This window comes from Salmo trutta, chromosome 24 (genome assembly GCF_901001165.1).
Source record: "Salmo trutta chromosome 24, fSalTru1.1, whole genome shotgun sequence".
NCBI classification, from domain to species: Eukaryota; Metazoa; Chordata; class Actinopteri; order Salmoniformes; family Salmonidae; genus Salmo; species Salmo trutta.
The window spans coordinates 11,131,632-11,154,938 of NC_042980.1; the positions used below are offsets into that span (position 1 = coordinate 11,131,632).

Sequence of the window (23,307 nt, forward strand, 5' to 3'; positions counted from 1 at the left end):
GACAGACTGTTCACACCCCTCTTATTGGTGGAGAGCATTTTGCAGGTTTAAAGCTTATTTCCTGCAATTCTACACATTTTGTCATGGGGTGCAAAGAACATTTTGCCGTTTTAAAGTTCTTTTTTTGTTGCAATTCTATACATGTTGCCATGACTAATGTGTATTCATTTGATATTTGAGTGACAAAACAATTGGGCTAAAAAACCTAAATATAAAAACGTTAGCTGACATGGGCTAGTTGATCTGGACATTTCTGACAGCTTTGCACACTCTTGGTATTCTCTCAACCAGCTTCATGAGTTAGTCACCTGGAATGCATTTCAAATAACAGGTGTGCCTTGTTAAAACTTAATTTGTGGAATTTCTTCCTTCTTAATGCGTTTGAGCCAATCAGTTGTGTTGTGACAAGGTAGGGGTGGTATACAGAAGATTGTCTTTTACCAACTAGGGCTAAGTCCATATTATGGCAATAACATCTCAAATGAGCAAAGAGAAATAACAGCCCATCATTACTTTAAGACATGAAGGTCAGTCAATCTGGAAAGTTTCAAGAACTTGGAAAGTTTTCTCAAGTGCAGTTGCAAAAACCATCAACGGCTTTGATGAAACTGGCTCTCATGAGGACCGCCACAGGAAAGGAAGTTCCAGAGTTACCTCTGCTGCAGAGGATAAGTTCATTAGAGTTAACTACACCTCAGATTGCAGCCCAAATAAATGCTTCACAGAGTTCAAGACACATTTCAACATCAATTATTCAGAAGAGACTGCGTGAATTAGGCCTTCATTGTCAAATTGCTGCAAAGAAACCACTACTAAAGGACACCAATAATAAGAAGAGACTTGCTTGGGCCAAGAAACACGAGCAATGGACATTAGACCGGTAGAAATCTGTCCTTTGGTCTGATGAGTCCAAATTTGAGATTTTTGGTTCCAACCGCTGTGTCTTTGGAAGATGCGGAGTAGGTGAACGAATGATCTCCGCACGTGTGGTTCCCACCATGAAGCATAGAGGAGGAGGTGTGATGGTGTGGGGGTGCTTTGCTGGTGACACTGTATGTTTTATTTAGAATTCAAGGCACACTTAACCAGCATGGCTACCACAGCATTCTGCAGCGATACACCATCCCATCTGGTTTGAGCTTAGTCCCACTATCATTTGTTTTTCAACAGGACAATGACCCAAAACACACCTCCAGGCTGTGTAGGGGCTATTTGACCAAGAAGGAGAGTGATGGAGTGCTGCATCAGATGACCTGGCCTCCACAATCCCGAGACCTCAACCCAATTGAGACGGTTTGGGATGAGTTGGACAGCAGAGTGAAGGTAAAGCAGCCAACAACTCCTCAGCATATGTGGGAACTCCTTCAAGACTGTTGGAAAAGCATTCCTCATGAAGCTGGTTGAGAGAATGCCAAGAGTGTGCAAAGCTGTCATCAAGGCAAAGGGTGGCTACTTTGAAGAATCTAAAATATATTTTGATTTGTTAAACACTTTTTTGGTTACTACATGATTTCATAGTTTTGATGTCTTCACTATTATTCTACAATGTAGAAAATAGTAAAAATAAATAACTTTTTTAACTGGTACTGCTCTGCGCCCCCCTGCCGACCCCACAGTTTGGGAACCACTGCTCCAAGGGACCAATGCTGAATATTTCTTCACATACAACAGCACTTACTCAAGTGTTAACCACGTTCTACAATAAATTACATTCAACAGTTATACTACCTCTCATAGGTCTTTCTCTGATAGTTATAATTTCCAAGGATGATATTTAGAAATTTTGACACTTACAATAGATGGACACAACAAGAGTAATATGGCTTCTATGGCTTCATACTACAGCTCTGAAACATCTCAATGAATCAAATGTCAATGTCTTGTCCACTGGCATTTTGAACACAGACATGATATCCACATGACAAGTTATTATCCCCTATCCAGAGTTCCATTTTCATGGGGAACCATGTATCAATGGCAGAGTCCTGTAGTACTGCTAACAGTGTGTTTTCATTTCACCTGTGTGTTGTGTTCATAGGGTGTTTATAGGGTGTGTCCCATGCTACTGGTCACCAGTCCCTTGATGTTGGTGACGGGGCGCACATCGTGCAACTGCCGCCGTCTGTCGATGAAGGAGGCCAGGCGACCAGTGTCCAGTGGGTTCTTGGAATAGTCTCCACTGTGGGCGCCCACCCAGGGATGCTGGAGACAGGTGGTGGCACTGGGCCTCTTCCTGGGGTCCTGCTGCAGGGTAGAGCTTATGAAGTCCCGGGCCGCCTGACTCACTCCCTGGAAGTAGTCCTCGGGGAAGCAGAAGTCCAGCTTGCAGATGTTGACGCACGTTTCCTCTAGGCTCTCGTCCAGGAAGGGCGAGACGCCGCTCAGCATGACGTAGGCCAGGACACCGGCGCTCCACACGTCCGTGCTCAGCGACACCGGAGTGCCCTGGATCAGCTCCGGAGCAGCAAACTCTGGGTTTCCCAGGAGCAGGTGGACATAACGGTGGCCAGACACCTGGACCGCATCTCCAAAGTCTATGAGCTTAATGCAGGGAACAGGCACATGGAGATCCACCAGGAGGTTCTCAGGCTAAGGACACAGAAGAGAAGAACACATTTGAAAATGGATTTGACCAAGATCAGGGACATTTCGCTGAAAGTTTGTCAGATGTTTTTGGACCTTAAAAGTTAACTAATTTCCATTAATCTGGGGTGGAGGCATACAAATCAAATTGTATTTGTCACATACACATATTTAGCAGATGTTATTGCGGGTGTGGGGAAACGCTTTTGAGATATCTTCATAATATTGAGTTGCACCCCCTTTTGCTTTCAGAACAGACTCAATTCGTTGGGGCATGGACTACAAGGTGTCGAAAGCCTTCCACAGGGATACTGGCCCATGTTGGGCTCCCGAGTGGCGCAGCGGTCTAAGGCACTGCATCTCAGTGCTAGAGGCATCACTACAGACCCTGGGTCGATTCCAGGCTGTATCACAACCGTCCGTGATTTGGAGTCCCATAGGGCGGCTTACAATTGGCCCAGTGTCATCCGGGTTAGGGCTTGGCCGGGGTGGGCTGTCATTGTAGATACAAATTTGTTCTTAACTGACTTGCTTTGTTAAATAAATGTTAAATAAAATGACTCCAAGGTTTCCCACAGTTGTGTCAAGTTGACTGGATTTCCTTTGGGTGGTGGACCATTCTTGATACATATGGGAAACTGTTGAGCGTGAAAAACCCAGCAGCGTCGCAGTTATTGACACACTCAAACCGGTGCACCTGGCACTTACTACCATACCCCATTCAAAGGCACTTCAATAATTTGTCTTGCCCATTCACCCTCTGAATGGCACACATACACAATCCATGTCTCAAGGCTTAGAAATCCTTATTTAACCTGTCATTCTCCCCTTCATCTACACTGATTGAAGTGGATTTAACAGGTGACATCAAAGAATCAAAGCTTTCACCTAGATTCACCTGGTCAGTCTGTGTCATGGGAAGAGCAGGTGTTCTTAATATTTTGTACACTCAGTGTATAGTTAGATCTACTCAACCGGTTTCGTGGGACATGGTTTCATCTTGACGCGATACCACTTTCGAGGTCTGAAAACATCCCTCAAACTTTGAAAGTGTAATGTCACTTTAATAACATTGTATTTGCACCATATGTCCTTAGCAGTGGTGCGGATATGTACTTTATGCTTACCTTTAGGTCTAGATGTACCACTCTGCAGGTGTGGAGGTGCTGCAAGGCCTCTAAGGTGTCCTTCACAAAGAAGGCCACCTTCTCCTCCATCAGCTCATCATGGGCCACCAGGTAGTCCAGCAGCCTCCCGCCCTCCAGCCTGGAAACAACACGAGACAACCATTCATTCAGAACACACTCTAAGACGCTATGTGTCCGTCCCAAATGGCACCATATTCCCTATATAATGCACTACTTTGAACATGGCCCATGGTTTCTGGTCAAAAGTAGTGCACTATGGGAATAAGGTGCCATTTGGGAAGCAGACAAAGATTGTTCACTAACAAAGCCAAGTGAAGGCTATAATCCCTAGCCTGGGTCCAACTCTATGATTGTCATGCCATAAGCAACACAGAGAGGAGTTGGCAAAAAGCAAAAACAATAAATCACAGTTTCTCAATTCATCTTTTCTCGATTCCTCACATCCTCTCTCCTCGCCTCTTTCTCAATCGTATTGGAGGATAAGGTCAAAAGTCCCTCCACCCAGACCTTGTTCTCCAATGCATTTTGAGAAGGAGGCGAGGAGAGAGGATACGAGGAAAGATGAATTGAGAATCAGCCCAAGTCCACAGCAGAAAGGTCCTTACAGCTCGAAGACCAGCATGAGGGAGGTGGGGGACTCATAGGTGTCAGTCAGAGTCACCAGCTGAGGATGCTGGACGTGGCATAAGATGTCCGCCTCGTGGGCTACCTGCTCCTTCTTCTGCATCTTCTTTGTGACGTACTTCACAGCCACCTCTTTCTTACTGGCCTTGTTCAGACACTTTCTCACTACAGAGAATCGGCCCCTGGAGAAAGGAGAGGAGTAGGAGAGTAGTTGTAACACATAAAACATGCCATTGTTGTACCTATAAAACGTCTGCAGTTAGCCTCGTTGAGAATTTGTATGACATGTGTGAGAAATGCCAATACAATACTTTGATTTTAAACAGTTATGGTTAGCTACTTTAAAAGTGTAGGGGTGTGCAATTTACCGTCCGATCTCACAAATTTCTGTGAAAGACGATTCAAAGTTGCCTTTCCACTGAATGCCCGTTCCATCATATGTGGAAGCTTAGAATAGAAAGAAAACAAATTGAATATTTTATTAGTCAATATTTACATCGTAGCTACATGCATACAGTAACATTTCCTCGAGGACCTCCCAAAATAAAAGTAAATAGTAAAAAAAAGTGAAATGCCAATCGTAAGAATCCGCTTCCAAAATGGCACCCTATTTCCTTCATGGTGTCCTACTTTTGACCATAGGCCTCTGATCAAAAGCTTTGCACTATATAGGGAATAAGGTGCCATTTGGTATGCACTCTAGGAGCAGGCACCTAGGCCCTGATCAAAAGTAGTGCACTATATAAGGAATAGGGTGCCATTTGGGATGCAATCCAGTCTAGGTATAGCGTTACTCCCTCCCTGCTTGTAGTGTGAAGATGGAGGGTTTGACTCACTCCCGCTGGGCAGGGTCACCATGTTTGAGGGCTCGCTTGGCGGACTGATACCCCAGGGGTTACTGGCACTGACCCGGAACTGGTAGTGCCCCCCAGGAATGAGATCTTCAATTTTCACACACACATCTACTGTGGAGACCACCGACTGCTGCCACACCAGGGAGTCTGCAGAGAAGAGGATGAGAGGTTAGGTCATAGTTCAAAGATCACAGGTGACTGTCGCTTATGATTTGGAAAGCGGAAGAGAGGTGTAAGGTGAAGTTGCTCCTAGATGTTGATCTTGGTTCAGTTTAGCATTTTCCTCACTAATGGTTAAAGATACACTATGCAGAAATGGCTCTGCCATTTCTGGTTTAAAAAATTCTAGTTCACATAATTTCAAGGAAATATAGTGTAGAGAATCATTGTACTATCTAAACTGCTGTGAAATATCTGTTCCATATCCCAAAATATTCTATGTTCAGCTGTTTGAAGCTGGTGTACTCATCCCAAAGTAAAAGACGCAACAACTAAACATGAGAACGGGAAGCATAGAAAGTGCACATAGAACAGATCTACCACTTCTTAGACTTGCTTTCGATGAGAATGGCAGATGTATAACACACATTTCTATGCAAATTTGGTCAGATCGCCCCAAAAGTAACATATTGAAGCTTTAAGGTTAAGATTTGGGGAGGATGATCCTAGATCTGTACCTAGGGGAAACTTCACCCCAGAGCCAGAAGAGAGATGGGTCTACTGCACCTTCCTGCCTGTACTCCACTGTGTAGCTAGACACAGCACAGTTAGCTGAGCTGGCTGGGGGGAGCCAGTGGACGATCACTGCATTGCTACTGGCCTCCTGGGCCACTGGCCTCGCAGGTGCTGCTGGAATACCTGAAAACAGACATGAGCCCAACATCAGTCTCAATGGCCATGGAGGGCTAGCCTTGTGAAAGGAGCCTGATCTCATGATAGCGCACATTCTGAAGTGAAACGCGAGCGCAGTGGTCAGTCTGCTTGACCAAGCCGATGAAGAGCCCCTCGAAAGTCCACCCCCCATCCCTCCATCCATGATTCATATCCCCTGTTCGCACCTTGTACTTTGATGGAGGCGGAGGAGGAGGCGGTGCCATGGTCGTTGATGGCCACACAGGTGTAGATGCCGGTGTCCTGGGGCATCAGGTTACAGATCTTCAGCAGAATGTCGCCCGTATCCCTGGAGACAAGGACAGAGAACAAGCGAGTAGGTGTAATTGGTTTGCCCGAGAATAGAACATGACCTTTCTCTCCAGAAACTGAATATGCCACGTTGGTATCTGCTTTTGCTGATCGCACCTTTAACTGAGCTCCAGCTAAAGTTCATGTTGTTCCTCCAGCAACATGTGTTTAGTCTACCTAGGGGTGCGTCACAAATGGCAGCCTATTTCTTACACACTGTATATAGTGCACTACTTTTGACCAGAGCCCTAGAGTGCACTACTGGTCAAAAGTAGTGGACTCTATAGGGAATGGAACCATTTGGGATGCAGACAATGGATTTACCATGGGATTAGGCCACAGCCATTACCTTTAACCAATTATGTCAGACAATGTTTTAGTCATCCAACAGGAAGATAACTGTCCTGCCAGAGACATTTCTTTAATCTCACTTCCTGCTCTTACTAGGTTTGAGGAATTTGGGTATGCACTTCCACTTCTTAGTCAGGATCAGAGGTTGGATGCCGCCGGTGGGGGAAGGCATCAGAGGATGGAATAAATGAAACCGTTCCATTTCTCCTATTCCAGGCATTACTGTCAGTCTGTCCTCTGACGTCTTCCTCCGTGGACCCCCACCGGCGGCATCCAACATCCGATTTTCTCGTGATCATCAAGACCACATTTGAACTAGAAACCGTAGTTCCTTTACCTAATGTTTATAGTGAACCTGCTGTTGTTGACAAGCGGGCTCTGATCAGGTCCTTTCAGAGTGATGTTGGGTTTGGGACGTCCACACACTTTGCAGCATAGGACCACCGTCTCCCCGAATGCACATGTCACATCCGCTAGTGAGATCAGGAACTCCGGAGCAACTAAATACATTACCACACAGCAGTGTCAGCTAACCACACCACATGATTCTAAACTGCAAGTGTATACGCTACGTCCTAAACGGCACCCGATACAGTGCACTACATTTGACACGGGCCCATAGGTCTCTGGTCAAAAGTAGTGCACTATTAGGGATTAGGGTGCCATATGAGACACAACCACGACATATCAGTAATTCAATGATTATTGATTTCACTCTTAAGCATTTAAATGTAATCGTTTATGTTCTGATGGGTCATCTTACCTTCTTGTATAAAATTGGGATTCATTATCTGCAAAGATAAGGCATGGCTGTTAGGCAATATGAATGAACTATAATGTTGAAGTATGAATTATGAACTGCTTTGCTAATTCAAAATTGAAACGTAACAGCTAATACATACATACATACCTCAGAGTTCTGTGTCACTATTTGTGTACTACCATTTACAAACGAGTTGCAATACAGGAGTACTATACTAGGGCATCGTACCCCACATATTTGTGACATTTAGGCATACCGTGCCTTTAAAGATCTTCTGAACCCATTTGAACAAAATGCATAACAAGGCACAATCACCAGGGGATCCAAAAAAAAAGAGAGGTCAGGAGTAGTAACATGCTTAAGGGGGTTTGTGTGAGAGGCTTTGTCACATTCACAAACCTAACCATTCCTGGGAGAGATGTATTTCAGCGCAGGAACACTAGGTTGCAGTAATGACCCATGGAAACCACACGGCTTCCATGGACTCTTCCCCAGAAGAGAAAAAGTGGCACATAGAGCAGCTAGCTAAACTAGCGAAGGAATATAGGAATGAATGTATTGTTTTGCAATCAAAAAGTGTGGACCTCTTTACAACAAGCCTGTTGAGGTCAAGTCTGTCAAAGCTAACAGGAGGGTGCTTTTCAATGACAACGACCAGGAATTGGAACTGAGGAACTACAGCAATTTAATTTATAATAATACATGGCATTTAGGAGACACTTTCATCCAAAGTGACTTACAGTAGTGCGTGCATACATTTTCATATGGGTGGCCCCTGCAGGAATCGAACCCACTATCCTAGCGTTGCAAGCGCCATGCTCTACCAACCGGGCCACACAGGACCGAGCAAGCTTTGAAAGGGGGCAAGCTTGTTAAGTTTATTATGATCCCCATTAGCTGTTGCACATGCAGCAGCTACTCTTCCTGGGGTCAACAGGCTATACATGAGTTACAATGACGCATGTGAGCACAATACATATTTTCAAACAAAAATACGTATTTTTAACATATTTTTTTTATGTCTTTTCAACATCTTTTGCTCGTGTGTTCCAGGTGCTTACCTGATGTATTAATACTGTGCACCAATCAGTGGCAAATGCATTTACAAACTCCACCCATGGCCTCTCTGAGGCCGGAACGAGAAAATCCTATCAAACAAGAAGCAGGAACAAAAATATTCCTGTTGGTTCTTGCTGAGGATGAAACCATACTCAAAATGGCAACTGGTCCACCCATTGCAAACCCATTGAGTTGAATGGGGGAAGCCTGTTCTAGTGATTCTATTTCTATGGAGAGAAAGAAAAAGCTAGCTAATGGAACATGTGGAACCTGGCGTTTTGTAGAAAGCTCCTGACCACAGTGAAAACCCCTATGATGCTGTGTGTAGTTTCCTCTTGCTAGACGTAGCTACAGAAACTCAACTGGGCAGCATGCATGCATGACAGATCGGTGTGTATTTCTACCTCCATGCTAGTTTTGGGGAGTTCATCATCACAATCTGACTCCTCTGAGCTGTTTGACTCCTGAAGTGTGGGATAAGAGAAAGCAAAATTAGAGCCGTTACAAAAGGCCTGGTGGTCCCCAAGCTAGAGGCACGGTCAGGATTCTGTTGAGGCTAATGTGCATGGGTTGTTGATATAGGATTTGTGCTTACTAGTAAGTGTGGTGCTAAAGACAGAGAATCTGTCTTGTGCTGAATTCCAAATACTCCCCAAGCACTGTAGATGTGAAAGGATTGGATATATACACCTACAGTGTAAAGAAATCATTGTTTTATCTAGGAGTGCCTTTGGGGATAAGGGTTGAAGGGCCAATCCAGCATATTGTATGTGGGAGGGCTTCGATGTAAGAAAATAAAAAAAGAGGGAATCTGTAAAGAGTTGCTTGGGAACCACTGAGCCTGAGGTAAAAATGCATAAACATGGACATATTGCATGAGCTGGGAAATGAACCAATTAAGCAAAAATAAATCATAGAAATTATAGCGCTGACACCTGAAACAATGCAATCGAACACAAAATGATTGACGACACACATTTCGTTCTAAGTTTCTATTTCATGTAGGGAGTGTGTAACGGCAGTGGCATAAATAGTCAAACAGTGGCGAGGACAAAACTTGCAGGCAAACTTAAAGTGAAATGTATCCAATGGACATAGTTGACAAATTAAAAACAATCTACTCTAACATGCTTCAAATGAAAGATGGCTCAGCAGACTCAGCATCATATGGACTCGATGAGGGTTATTTTAAAATGCACTGCTAGTATATATTGATACAGAAATATAATGTAGTGTGAGATCCAGTTTCAGTATGTTTTCACTGAAACACAACACCTTATGGTTTGTGTAGTTAATACCTGCATGCTAAACCCATGAATGAGGGCTTGTTTTCGTTTAGGCCATAGCTCAATGGACTCCAGGTCATATGTTATCAAAATGGTGGTTTCACAGTGTTATGTCAATAAAGTCATACATTTTTACGAAAACTAAAGTTATCTTAAAGGTGGACTCAGCGATATGTAGATGCAGAAAGTAAACAGCATAGTGGGTTAATTTCTGCAATAACTAAGGGCGCTGAAGTGAGAGGCTAAGCTTCTCCGCCATTTTGGTCTGGTGGCTCCCACCCTGTAAGAGTGTGAAGCGAACCCGTGCACGAGCAGATACTGCGTGTGACTGTGTGAGAGCGAAGTCGTGCATCTCGCTCATCTCAATATCTGCGATACTGCTCGTGGCAACGGAACTTCGCTGAGTCTACCTTTATCCAAAAGCAAACTTGACACAGACAAAGAAGTCACTTGACTCATTAGTGTCATGCATAAGGGGGCGTCAAACCAAAGTGAGAGCAGACAGTGTAGTTAGAGATGGATTATCATAGTGTTTCAGTGTTGGAGATTATTAACGTCACGAGTCACAACACACAGGTGAGAGAGTGGCAGCCGAGGACACAGAACACCATCTCCGTAGACAGCCCGCTTACTCACTTTGACAGTGACCTTGGTGCTGAGAATCTCCTTGGGCTTACGGAGTCCATTCTCAACCTTTGCATCACCCTTGCCACTGCTATCCTTCTCCGCTCGCTTTCTCGAGCGCAGGGTATTCCATGAAAGAGATTTCCTGTTGTGCCAAGAAATGTACCAGTCAAATCCAGGCTTACACACACACTGAGGGCAGAGGTGCAGGGAGGATTGAGTGGGGCTAGCCAACATTATTGAAATCAAATCAAAGACTGAGAGAAAAAAGAAGGCGAGAGAAAGAAAGACAAATTTGGAACAGAATTTTCAAATAGAAAAACACAAGTTAATCTTTATGTCATGGTATATTAGAAATTCAGACCCCATTACGCTACCATACCTTGATTCTCTTACACCATAGTGGACAGACAATTTGTGTCAAAGCAGCCTAGTTTGTTGGGCATAAGAGGTCTTGCCAACCATTCCATGGCTCTACTTTGTCATGAGATTTTCAATGACGCTGCTTTGTACACAACAAACTTTTGTCGAGGACCGGCGTGGTTAGTAGAAAATTAAAACAAGCAGTCTACTACATCAGATAACGTCAACGAAACGGGTACAAAGAAACAAACAAATCATATAAAAAGTGCATACACCAGTGTGCTTTTGAAATACTCTGAAACCTCATCACTCGTGTGTGAGAAAATAGATCCCAGGAGTGGTGTTTGTGAATGTATTTATAAAACACCAGGACATTTCCATGAGAAGAATGATCACTTTAATAAAGCCCACGATTTAGAAATGGTCCGTCATTGGGAGGAAATGGATGGTAAAGCCACAATGAAACTTTTTATTTTATTTTTACAAATTGAAATCAACATGATAAAAGAACAGGTTGAACTGATTTCACTATCCTTTTATGCTCAATGTGAGATAAGAATGGAATCTAGGTCTAACGCTGTAAGAGCAATGGTCAGCGGAGAAACATGCAGTTTGATTGCAGAGTAGTGATGCGCAGTTGACTCATATCCCACAGTCCCCGTGGTTAGGGCTTTTTGGGGAAGGACGGAACAAAAATTCACATCGATCCACGGATGCAAAAAGGACAATGTCGGCGTTTAATTCAATACGAGAAAAGCTGCTAAATGGAGTTGAAAATAAAGAGAAGGGAGGGCCAGAAAGGTAATGTTTGGGAGAGATTTGGCGACGTGGTAAAAGTGGATGATAGCAGTTCCGACTTATGTGTGACGATTGTGAGGCGCTATACAAATTCGACAGTCACAAGACGGGGAGTTCAAATAGGCCTCTGGCACGTCAAGGACACTGGAGACTGACTGTAGGTCTATAACCTCTCGCATAATATTAACTCCTGCAGAATTAAGAATTTCTTGCATTAAAATGATATACCAAATGTAGGCAAAATTTTGACTCAGGAACAGGAGTAGAGAAATATGATTTATTTCTTTCAGAATTTTGAGAGAATGTGAATGTGCAGTGAGATACAGTTTGTAGAGATGCTATCTTTAGTATTTCAAACACATGAAATATGCATCCAAACCAAACTGAAATCTTATCAGAAACATGTTGGGTCGTTTTCATAGCTTTCTATTTCCTTACAACCGTTCATACTGTTGTCATTTGGAAATTTTGCACAGAAAATCTTTCAATTTTGTTTTTGCTATTGCGTTTTCTCCCCGGTCCCTAATGTCTTTGATCCGTGAAATAAGCAGACGACAGAAAACTTTACCGACGTCAACAAGATTGAAGCATTCATTTTAGCGATTTATTACATTCTGGTGAGAAAGGGTTTACTTAGTCTTCTAGGGCAACATATAATGACAGAAGAGAAGCTGCATGTATTTAATTATAGACAAGTTGACTAACAAATAGCCTACAAAAATTTCAGAAATTATAAGCAGAAATATATCTTAATCAGCATAGCCGCAGGAAGTAGTGGTGCTGAAAAATCTGAATAAAAAAAACAATATTAATAATAAAAATAAATTGCAAATTTCTATTTTTCACAAAAGTAGTACACTGGGCCTGTACTAGTTCTATATTAGCGGGCTATGGTCAGTTGCGGGCCTCAGATTTTCACTTTATCACATATAGTTGGGCAGTTGCGGATGGGTTATTAGCAATTGCGGGCGGGTGCGGGTAAACAAACAGCTGACCCGCGCAGCACTAGTGCAGTGTCATAGTATTTTACCAATATTAACAATGTAACTGATCTTCTAACGCAAAACAAGTTCAACTTATGTTGCCTTGCAAACTCATGTCAAAATTGTATTTTACATATTTAAAATACATTTAAAATTATTAGTTAGACTACAAGTACAATGATGAACATTGTGACTATAATTATATTGCACAACCTGACTTCATTAATATGGATTCTCTTAAATAGTGCAAAATACTTTATACAGGAATGTACTGGAGAGAGCGCATCAGTAAACAAACCAAATGAACTTTTTACAGTAAACTGCCAACATATCTGATAATATTAAACAAATAAAATATGAAAAAAAATTAACACAAAAATAACAAAACAAAAACCACAATCTGTACAAATTGCCATAGACAATAACAAACTTTCTCCACTTGGAGAAATAGGCCCCAGTCCATCAAAAGGCCTTTCTTTTTTTCAAAACATGTAAAGAAAAAAACGGTGTTAGAAACAGAAATAAAAGTCCAGACCAGTCAGTTCCACATTGATGTAAGATTTTCTCGGTGCGTCTCCTCTACATGAAGCCATGATTCTCTAAAGTCCTTTTACTCTTTTCAGAGAATTACTCATTAAGCCTTTACATATATTAACAAAAAAATAAGGAGAAAAAAAATGACCCCAGTTGTCGTCCAACATTTCCGAGTTAGTTCCCATAATGGGGGTTGGCGGGGGGGGGGGATTGGAGCAGATTCAACTTTCACCTCATCCAATAAGAGCAGCTCTGTGGGGGTGGGGGCGAGGCTGAGGGACACTTACTTGATGCTTGCGTCAGCAGTACTGTCTTTGAGCGTTTTAGTGAGGGGTCCCAGGATGTGGCCTGGGATCCAGCCCTCGGCTGCAGGAGACTGGCTGTTGGCAGACCGGTAAACTAGGTACATGTTCTGCTGGTTGGTGGCCATGATCTGCACCATCTCGCCCTGGATCACACAGATCTCATTCTCCTTCAGTGCACTGTAGTCCTGGGTCACCATCATGGTGGAGGACATGCCGTTACATCCAATGCCGTCATGCTGCTATGGAGGGGTGGGGATAGGGTGGGAGAGGAAGGAAGATTGTATTATGACTGGGGAAATCAACATGGATACAAACCTGTATGCACATTCAAATAACATGAGTCATTACATACATTGACTCAATTCCTTAACTTCAGTACTTCTTGTCTGCAAGTTCAAAGTCAACAAAGTTTCAACATCTCCTGTTGAAATGTGAAACTAGGGCAGACAACAGACCGGACTCACCTTAGTGGAGTCATAGCGTTCGCTGTGTTTCATGGGGTCAAAGCAGGAGCTGCCGTTGGAGGTAGATAGTTTGAGAGGAGTTGGGGTCCTTCCCGGTCCTGCCAGGGTGGGCTTCTCTGCCCCCACAGAGGAGGAGGAGAGGGGCCTGCTGTTGGAACTGGGGGGCCGACTGCCCGACGGGTTTCTGGTGAGGGATTGGGAACAACCCTTCTCCTTGTGGTACTCAATGGGAGACTGCAGGGCTGTGGTGATAGTCCCAATGTTACACACAATCAATAAATGAAAAGCCACATGTGCGTATTCTGTGTTTGACGAATGAGGACCATGATAGAGGTGAAAATAGTGAAAATAGTGTGAAAATAGTGTGAAAATAGATGAAAATAGTATTACTCTAGTGTTGAGGCTGGGTTTTGATCCAACTACTGACAATAACGCTAGGGTTGCAAAATTCAGGGAACTTTCTCACATTTCCCAGGTTTTCCAGGAATCTTAATTGGAAGACTTTCTGAATCATGAGCGAGTAAGCATGGAATCCGGAATCCTCCTACTAGGATTTCTGGAAAAACTTCTGGGGATCTTGGGAAATTTACCGGAATCTTGCAACCCTAGATTAAGCTAATGAAGGTAGAGGCGTATGTCAGACAGGAAGTTCTCTCACCAGACAGGAAGTTGCTCTGGGCATCCAGGACCTGGCTGACATGTTGGACCCACACCTGCTTGATGTCCAGGTTGGCCGCCTGCAGGGTGAAGCGCTCGGCCGAGCCTCGACACGACAGCACAAACTTACACGGGTCGTTGTCCACATGCTCCTCCAAGCCCAGGTAGCTCACCTGTCACAATGAAACACAAGAACGCTAACTCAACACTGCTCAATTCATCAACAACGCTGTGTGTGTGGTCTTTTCTATGGACTCTGTATTTTATAATGTTCTCCAACCCTGCTCTCAAACCAAAATGTCTCTGGGGACAATTTAGTTTGGTTGATTGATTGAATGCAACAGCAGGAAATTGCCTAAAAGTTTCTGGTCTATGATGTCCCAATAGCGTTCACTGTTGTTTTGACATGACTTGCCTTGATGCTCTTCTTGAACTGGTAGCCCGGGGTGGACGAGCCCTTGCGGAGGAGCTCGCTGAAGATGACGATCTGCTCAAAGAGGAAGACCCTGCGCTCCTTGCTGCGCGACAAAACGCCCGTGTCCTGTTCCGTTACAAAGAACGTCTCCTGCTGCAGCAGTTTACCCTGGCTGGTCAGCTTACCCTGGGAGGGGAGGGGGGGGGGGGGGGGAGAGCACGCGCGCGCGCACACACACAGGATCAGTTACGACTCAACATCTATCAACGCTGGAGAATAAAGCAGAGTCAGCCATGCCCCAGTCTGTCTGTTAACACAACAGCATTACCCAGTCTAACAGCCCATTCTCTTCTCACCAGGTCATAAAGCTAACAGCAGACCCTTGTACTGGATCTAAGACCAGGGTTGCGTCTCAAATGGAACCCTAATGCATATTTAGTGCAATACTTTTGACTAGGGCCTAATAGGGCTCTGGTCAAAACTAGTGCACTATATAGGGAATACGATGCCATCCAGGCCATTGGCAAACACAGTGCTTTGATCTCGCCACTGTTACAGCAGGCTAGGCAAATCCTTGCTTAATTTAGAGGTCAGAGATTTCATGTAGTCTGAGTGTCATCAAAGTGACTTTTACTACGCCTGTGGAAGAACAAACAGACTAAGTCATGACCTGCTGGAGTTAAATAGTCCAGTAACACGGCTTCATGAGTCATTTCACATTTTTCACAAACTGAGCATGGATTGAAACAATCCTAAAAATCATAGCTGATCCTGGTACTAAAATCCTGTACATGTATGCCATAACAAATGTAATTATACCACACTCTTGATCTGCGGCGCTATTTGTTTCCTATTTCCTGCGCATGCTTTTGTTCGACTCCCTGGAAAACAGTGGTGGTTGTTACTGAGTGGAATATCCTGGCTAAATGAAATGACATGAAATGTACAGCACCTCATAGCCTTGTAGTCTGCCAAGATTCATCATGTCATTGCACAGCTTGGGGACCTGGGACATTAAACCAACTGCTTTCTGTAAAACACATTGAGAATGGTGTGAGCATTGACATTGATACAGAAGTGATGGTGGATACATAAAACATCAAATAGGGTTACAAAATTCCAGGGACTTCCTGGTTGAGAGATTCCCGGAATCAGGAGGATTGCCTGGTTTTTACCTCTGGTAAACGAGGTATTTTGGGAAAGTTACTGGAATTTTGGCAACCTATAGACAACAACACATACAGTAGAGTTGTAATCGCAAATCGCTTCTGTTACCTCCATCTCTTGGCAATCTAGTCCTGCTTTGGAACTATACTTTAAGAAGTCCTGAAGAAATAAAAAGAAGGTTGTGTGTAATCAATAGGGCATTGAGAAAAACCTCCATTAGTTTCAGGTAATTATATCGAAGGGCATGTCTTTCAGGGATTACTTGTATGCCAGGAATTTAGCGTTGTAGTCTTACCTTTAGAAGCAGCTGATACTTGGTAATTCTCTGAATTGGCTTTATGAGAAAGTCACTTATGCCAAGTCTTGAGCTGACCTCTTGCTGTACGCCCTAAAGTAGAATTAAATGCAATTAGCATTAGGCATATTTATAAACGCAAAGAAAATATTACACAAAGCTGTTCTCAGACTACTCAAGAATTCTCAAAAGTGTTGTACGGCTCACCTCGAAGAATGTGTCGTACTCGGCGACAATGAATTCAGACTTGGGCTTGTTCTGGCAGTAAACCACATACATGTGTAGTCGCCTCTCCTGTATAAAAGAAAAATAATACTAGCATCTTTCCTCTCATTTCGTTTTCAGGTCAAACGGTTGAAAATGCGAAAATGATCTTTCCTCTCATTTATTCTTCAGGTCAAACGGTTGAAAATGCGAAAATGATCTTTCCTCTCATTTATTCTTCAGGTCAAACGGTTGAAAATGTGAAAATGATCTTTCCTCTCATTTCTCTTCCACTTCTTCTTGATAATCATTTTTGACCTACATCAGTCACCTATGGTTGTTAAATGTGTCTAACTCGAAGTTCTACCAGGGCCATTATCATGTACAATCAAACATATTGAACAACATCCGAACGGCAAAGGGGACCCCACTCACGTACATGTTTAATGAAAAGCTCGGGAAGGTGCTCGTTGTCTTCAAGACATTTCTCCAGCTCACCGACAAAAAAACTGTGGGAGGAAACATTCTCTCAGTCACTCTGTAGGGCAACGAGGCAAGCCAAAATAGTGCTAAACCACATGAGGAGTGACCTGGTTTGGTCTTCTAGACTAAATGATAAAACAATCCAGTTATGGGAGGTTTCTGGCTGGTCAACGTGTGAAATTCTCCCCAATATTACAAATATACATAGTGTATGTCCCAATTGGCACCCTATTCCCTATATAGTGCACTACTGTTGACCAGGGCCCATCGGGATATGGTTAAAAGTAGTGCACTACATGGGGAACCATTTGGGACTCAGGCAAGTCAGGAGACGAGACTTACTCTTTGTGCCAGTCGTAGATCTGGTGAATATTCCCAAAAACGATTTTGTCTTTCCCTTTCATATCGTCAGGGACTCCCTTATCCTCGATCGTCTTCATGAACCCCTTAAAGAGAAAAAAAAACAGACCGAATTAAGGTCATGGACTCGATAAGACAGGAAACATGAGTCAGATATTGATCAGCATTGTAAGACTAGCACGCAGTGGAAAAAGAGAATAGGATGACTAAATATGGTTGAACTCTGCATCCCAAATGGCACCATATTTTCTATTTAGTACACAATATAGGGAATAGGGTGTCATTTGGTACTCAACCCTGGATGTGAGAAAACCCCTATGCACTTATCTCAATATGTAATCTAAAACCCAACCCAATAATCAAATTATGTTTTCTGAGGAATTGTGAATGTAAATACAGTCACAAATCGGGGAGCCTCTCTGTGACTTTGACAGAAATACCAAAGGACACAAGGCAAATAGAACGACAACAAGGGCATAGCCCCGCTGCTAGTCCAACATGTGGGATGCGTCCATAAAAGCACACTATTCCCTACATACAGCAGTGCACTGGTCAAACGTAGTGCACTAAATAGGGAATGGGGTGCCATTTGGGACAAAGACTGAGAGATTTCTGAATTGTCAAACTAGAGCAGTGACTGGTCACATTTTCCACTGCTTCTAGGACATGCCTCTCTCTCATGCTCCTTCCCCACTATTGAGGCTGAATAGACCCCCCCCCCCCCCCCCCCCCACCAGGACGACATTCTTGTCAACTCACCTCCACTACAATCCCCAAGTCCTTGACATAGTCCTTCTCGGTCTGCACCAGCTCATTGAGGACAAACCTGAGGAAAAGGACATGTGTGCTTAGTGATCTGAATACACACAGGAGGCAGCATTTCTCAGCAGGATGAACCAACGTCAAGGGAAGAATATAATAGCTTTATTGTTCCTATGAGGGAACTTGTTTTCTGAGTGGTTAAAAAATAAACCAATATAAACAGAGTAGGTTAAACACTAGACCTGCCAGGTGTCCTTCTGAGTGTTAGACATGTAACCAAACAGAGGACAGGAAGGCGACATCAGATCCATTAGTCTGTGGCTAAGCTACATGTCTCTTACATGCGTCCGCGCAGAGCTTTGGCCTTTTGATCCATTTCAGGGTTCCTGGGCAGGGCCGGGCTGGTCTGTTCCGGAGGGGTCAAAGTGGTGAAGCTGGGGTAGGCACCTGGCTCCAGATTCTAACAAAGGAGAGAGACAGGATATGAAGCCAAGGCGTCAGAAGTCATAGTCATACAACCCACTGCTGTGACACAGGGAGAGGGAGCTGATGGAGAAGAGATCACCCTCTGCTTAACCAATGAGCTGCCATAGCCAAATAAACACTCCGTTCGACTGTATTGTACTCTTTCGGAAATGACTCCACATGTACAAAGCTGAAAGAGAGTTGTAAACAGAAGGGGAGTTAATCAAAACATTGCCAAATGAAGAGCATTCATAAAGGAAGCTACTGTGCAGCAGACGCTTGGAACCTTATCACATCATCTGCCACCTGACGTCACACTACTTATCTGATCTGTATGTGGCAAGACTGCCCGTGTCCCAAATGGCACCCTATTCCCTGTCCAGTGCGCTACGAGCCTTATCAAAAGTAGGGCGCTAAATAGGGAATAGGGTGCCATTTGGGACTCAAACGGTGTTCCATCATCCACATTCAGAAAGGAAGATATTTGCAAACTGTCCTGCATGATAACATGAACATGCAGCTCCCAGTCAACGTGACATGGTTAGTGAGGTTTGAAAAGCGGAAGTTAGAACGTGTGGATGACGTCAAGCGGACGAGAGCGTTAGTGCGTAGATTGTCACCGACTTAGTGTGCAAAGTGAGTGTGCAGAAATGGCAATTGCTCAATGCCGTTTTGTATTTCTTCACCTTCCGAACTTACCATCTTAGTTTGGACCAACTTTTCTATTGCACTGACCAGCTCTGCAGCGCTGGGGACATCGGCAGAGCCCTGACGCGCAGCAAGCAATGCGGAGGACTGCAAGGCACAGTTTAGGAGGAAGGGAAGGAGAGAGGGAGGTAGGGCATGTTAGCAGCAGGGAGGATGAGGAAGAGGAGGAGAGTGGGAACAGAGACAGAGAGACAAAGGTAGTTATTAGATAAGCGCTTAGTCTGGACCCAGCTACAAAAGACAAGCTTTAGTGGAGCTACGTGAGGTGCTGTTGGAATTATACACAAGCTACATCAGTTAGTAGTAGGCCTGGCACATTTCAGTGTCAAAGTGTACATCCCAAATGACACCCTACATTGTAGGGCACCACTTTTGACCAGGGCCCATAGGGTGCCATTTGGGACAAAGAAGTGGGGTGGGCTCTTGTATATAGAGCCAAGTGAGAGAGTGAAAGTGCAACAGTGTGTTAGTTAGTCAGTCACGTCACACACAGGGAAGCAGCTCTTCCAGCTGTAAACCAAGCCAGCACACATAATGCTTCCCATTCAGCAGACACGGATTCAGCTGCAGACACATCTGGTAGTTAGTGGCATGGTGTTGCATAGTACACATAGGCAGCAGAGGAAGGGAAGTGGAGGGGGCTGCAGGTGGACACATCTTATGAGCCTGTGCTGAGTGACATAGCAGATGTTTGAGATCAATAAGGTCGTTAACCTGAAGGGAAGACGTCCACTAACCGAAGGGAAGACGTCCATTAACCGAAGGGAAGGCTAAGTGAAGGCTGTGTCCCAAATAGCACACTATCACCCTACAGTGCCCTTTGGACCCAGGTCAAAAGTATTGCACTATGTAGTGAAAAGGGTGCCATTTTGGACGCATCCAAGAAGTAACTCCAACAGAGTGAGCTAGTAGACTTAAAGCGACTGAAGAGGTAATACAGTGTCATAGTGTGGGGGTGCCATGCCATACCTTCTCCTCCTGGGACGAGGGGTCCTTGATGATCTCCATGGGGGGCGGCAGGGGAGTGTGAGAGTCGTCCTCGGGCTCCTCCTCTCCTCCGCTCTGCATTCCAGAGGAGGACTTGGATAGGGTGCGCTCCTTCCTGCCCCTCTGTAGGGAGAGAAGGGTAGAGATGGTAAAGTCCAGGTGGAGCAGGAGGGGTTAATGTGGGTCATTGTCCCGGAGTTCACGGGGGTGTCCTGCTCCATCACAGTGCCTCTCTTTGTCTCAACATCACACTGGGTGCCACACAGCCACCAGCCAGAAAGTCACCGCAGGCCTGGGCTTGCGTCCCAAATGGCACCCTATTCCCTGTGTAGGGCACAACTTTTGACCAGACTTAGTGCACTATATAGGGAATAGGGTGCCATTCGGGAATAGGGTGCCATTCTAATCACAGTCCCACTGATGTGGGACCAAATCATGTGGAATACTTCTGTGACCATTCCTTTAGCATTTTTATCATGGGGCTGTGCTAGGAATGAGAACAAGGAATCTACTTTTCTGTTACTGTGAAATTATACTGTAGCGGCATAACCTTTTTTTCTTTACCCCTTTTTCTCTCCAATTTTGTGGTATCCAATTGGTAGTTACAGTCTTGTCTCATCGCTGCAACTCCCGTATGGACTCGGGAGAGGTGAAGGTCGAGAGCCATGCGTCCTCCGAAACAAGACCCTGCCAAGCCGCACTGCTTCTTGACAAACTGCTCGCTTAACCCGGAAGCCAGCCACACCAAGGGGTGGGCGGAAACACCGTACAGCTGGCGACCATGTCAGCGTGCATGCGCCCTGCCCGCCACAAGAGTCGTTAGAGCACGATGGGACAAGGACATCCCGGCCGTCCAAACCCTCTCCTAACCCGGACGACGCTGGGCCAATTGTCCGCCGCCTCATGGGTCTACCGGTCGCGGCCGGTTGGCAACACAGCCCAGGATCGAACCCGGGTCGGTAGTGACGTCTCAAACACTGCGATGCAGTGCCTTAGAATGCTGCGCCACTCGGGAGGCACGGCATATCCTTTTGGTTGGCATCTAAAACATTTACATGCAGCAGTTGCTAAAGTACAGCACAATATTGCTCTGCTATCCATCAACCAAATGAGAAGTAAGAAATAGACTACCTGCACTAAAAGAAATTCTCTCTACTTTTCCTCATGCACAGAGATGCTTGTAATTACTCAAATTTGCTTGAAATTAGTTGATACTGAAAATTATTCAGAAGGATGCCAATAGTTCATGACTTGTGATGAAACCAGAATTGCACCCTGCAGAATGATCCCTTTGTTATTGGGGCTGTGTCCCAATAATAGTAAACTCAGCAAAAAATGAAACGTCTCTTTTTCAGGAACCTATCTTTCAAAGACTATTCGTAAAAATCCAAATAACTTCACAGATCTTCATTGTAGGGTTTAAACACTTTTTTCCATGCTTGTTCAATGAACCATAAACAATTAATGAACATGCACCTGTGGAACGTTCGTTAAGACACTAACAGATTTACAGACGGTAGGCTGTAAGGTCACAGTTATGAAAACTTAGGACACTAAAGAGGCCTTTCTACTGACTCTGAAAAACACCAAAAGAAAGATTCCCAGGGTCCCTGCTCATCTGCGTGAACGTGCCTTAGGCATGCTGCAAGGAGGCATGAGGACTGCAGATGTGGCCAGGGCAATAAATTGCAATGTCTGTACTGTGAGACGCCTAAGACAGCACTACAGGGAGACAGGATGGACAGCTGATCGTCCTCGCAGTGGCAGGCCATGTGTAACAACACCTGCACAGGATCGGTACATCCGAACATCACACCTGCGCGACAGGTACAGGATGTCAACAACAACTGCCCAAGTTACACCAGGAACGCACAATCCCTTCATCAGTGCTCAGACTGTCCGCAATAGGCTGAGAGGCTGGACTGAGGGCTTATAAGCCTGTTGTAATGCAGGTCCTCACCAGACATCACCGGCAACAACGTTGCCTATGGGCACAAACCCACCGTCACTGGACCAGACAGGACTGGCAAAAAGTGCTGTTCACTGACGAGTCACGGTTTTGTCTCACCAGGGGTGATGGTCGGATTCGCGTTTATCATCGAAGGAATGAACGTTACATCGAGGCCTGTACTCTGGAGCGGGATCGATTTGGAGGTGGAGGGTCCGTCATGGTCTGGGGCGGTGTGTCACAGCATCATCGGACTGAGTTTGTCGTCATTGCAGGCAATCCCAACGCTGTGCGTTACAGGGAAGACATCCTCCTCCCTCATGTGGTACCCTTCCTGCAGGCTCATCCTGACATGACAATACCACCAGCCATACTGCTAGTTCTGTGCGTGATTTCCTGCCAGACAGGAATGTCAGTATTCTGCCATGGCCAGCGAAGAGCTCGGATCTCAATCCCATTGAGCCCGTCTGGGAACTGTTGGATCGGAGGGTGAGGGCTAGGGCCGTTCCCCCCAGAAATGTCTGCGAACTTGCAGGTGCCTTGATGGAAGAGTGGGGTAATATCTCCCAGCAAGAACTGGCAAATCTGGTGCAGTCCATGAGGAGGAGATGCACTGCAGTACTTAATTCAGCTGGTGGCCACACCAGATACTGACTGTTACTTTTGATTTTGACCCCCCCTTTGTTCAGGGACACATTATTCCATTTCTGTTAGTCACATGTTCAGTTTATGTCTCAGTTGTTGAATCTTGTTATGTTCATACAAATATTTACACATGTTAAGTTAGCTGAAAATAAACGCAGTTGACAGTATGAGGATGTTTCTTTTTTGCTGAGGGCCCATAGGGGTCTGGTCAAAAGTAGTGCAGTATATAGGGAATAGGATGTAGATATGTCATAAGATAACAGCTTATACTTTAGCCTTGGGAAATTGCT

At 44.6% G+C, this 23,307-nt stretch overlaps 1 protein-coding gene across 6 annotated transcripts in view; it reads right to left on the reverse strand.

The window, feature by feature from the left end:
• Positions 1 to 1,501: 1,501 nt before the first annotated feature.
• Positions 1,502 to 23,307, reverse strand: part of LOC115160687 (kalirin) — a 260,920-nt gene continuing 239,114 nt past the window's right edge. For 4 of the 6 annotated variants that reach the window (XM_029710941.1, XM_029710938.1, XM_029710943.1 and 1 more), the window contains 25 exons: positions 20,407 to 20,547; positions 19,429 to 19,524; positions 18,606 to 18,724; positions 18,262 to 18,328; positions 17,485 to 17,588; positions 17,099 to 17,168; positions 16,663 to 16,749; positions 16,456 to 16,548; positions 16,269 to 16,319; positions 15,946 to 16,023; positions 14,994 to 15,179; positions 14,580 to 14,751; positions 13,922 to 14,163; positions 13,440 to 13,696; positions 10,487 to 10,619; positions 8,969 to 9,028; positions 7,506 to 7,533; positions 7,080 to 7,242; positions 6,268 to 6,389; positions 5,936 to 6,067; positions 5,192 to 5,356; positions 4,724 to 4,802; positions 4,337 to 4,537; positions 3,711 to 3,849; positions 1,502 to 2,589 (listed from right to left, as the gene is read on the reverse strand). In XM_029710941.1, the coding sequence (XP_029566801.1) occupies positions 2,044 to 2,589; positions 3,711 to 3,849; positions 4,337 to 4,537; positions 4,724 to 4,802; positions 5,192 to 5,356; positions 5,936 to 6,067; positions 6,268 to 6,389; positions 7,080 to 7,242; positions 7,506 to 7,533; positions 8,969 to 9,028; positions 10,487 to 10,619; positions 13,440 to 13,696; positions 13,922 to 14,163; positions 14,580 to 14,751; positions 14,994 to 15,179; positions 15,946 to 16,023; positions 16,269 to 16,319; positions 16,456 to 16,548; positions 16,663 to 16,749; positions 17,099 to 17,168; positions 17,485 to 17,588; positions 18,262 to 18,328; positions 18,606 to 18,724; positions 19,429 to 19,524; positions 20,407 to 20,547 (3,531 nt within the window). In that variant the 3' untranslated portion in view covers positions 1,502 to 2,043. The remainder of the gene's footprint in view (positions 2,590 to 3,710; positions 3,850 to 4,336; positions 4,538 to 4,723; positions 4,803 to 5,191; positions 5,357 to 5,935; positions 6,068 to 6,267; positions 6,390 to 7,079; positions 7,243 to 7,505; positions 7,534 to 8,968; positions 9,029 to 10,486; positions 10,620 to 13,439; positions 13,697 to 13,921; positions 14,164 to 14,579; positions 14,752 to 14,993; positions 15,180 to 15,945; positions 16,024 to 16,268; positions 16,320 to 16,455; positions 16,549 to 16,662; positions 16,750 to 17,098; positions 17,169 to 17,484; positions 17,589 to 18,261; positions 18,329 to 18,605; positions 18,725 to 19,428; positions 19,525 to 20,406; positions 20,548 to 23,307) is intronic. The other 2 variants (XM_029710940.1, XM_029710942.1) reach the window with 2 other exon arrangements.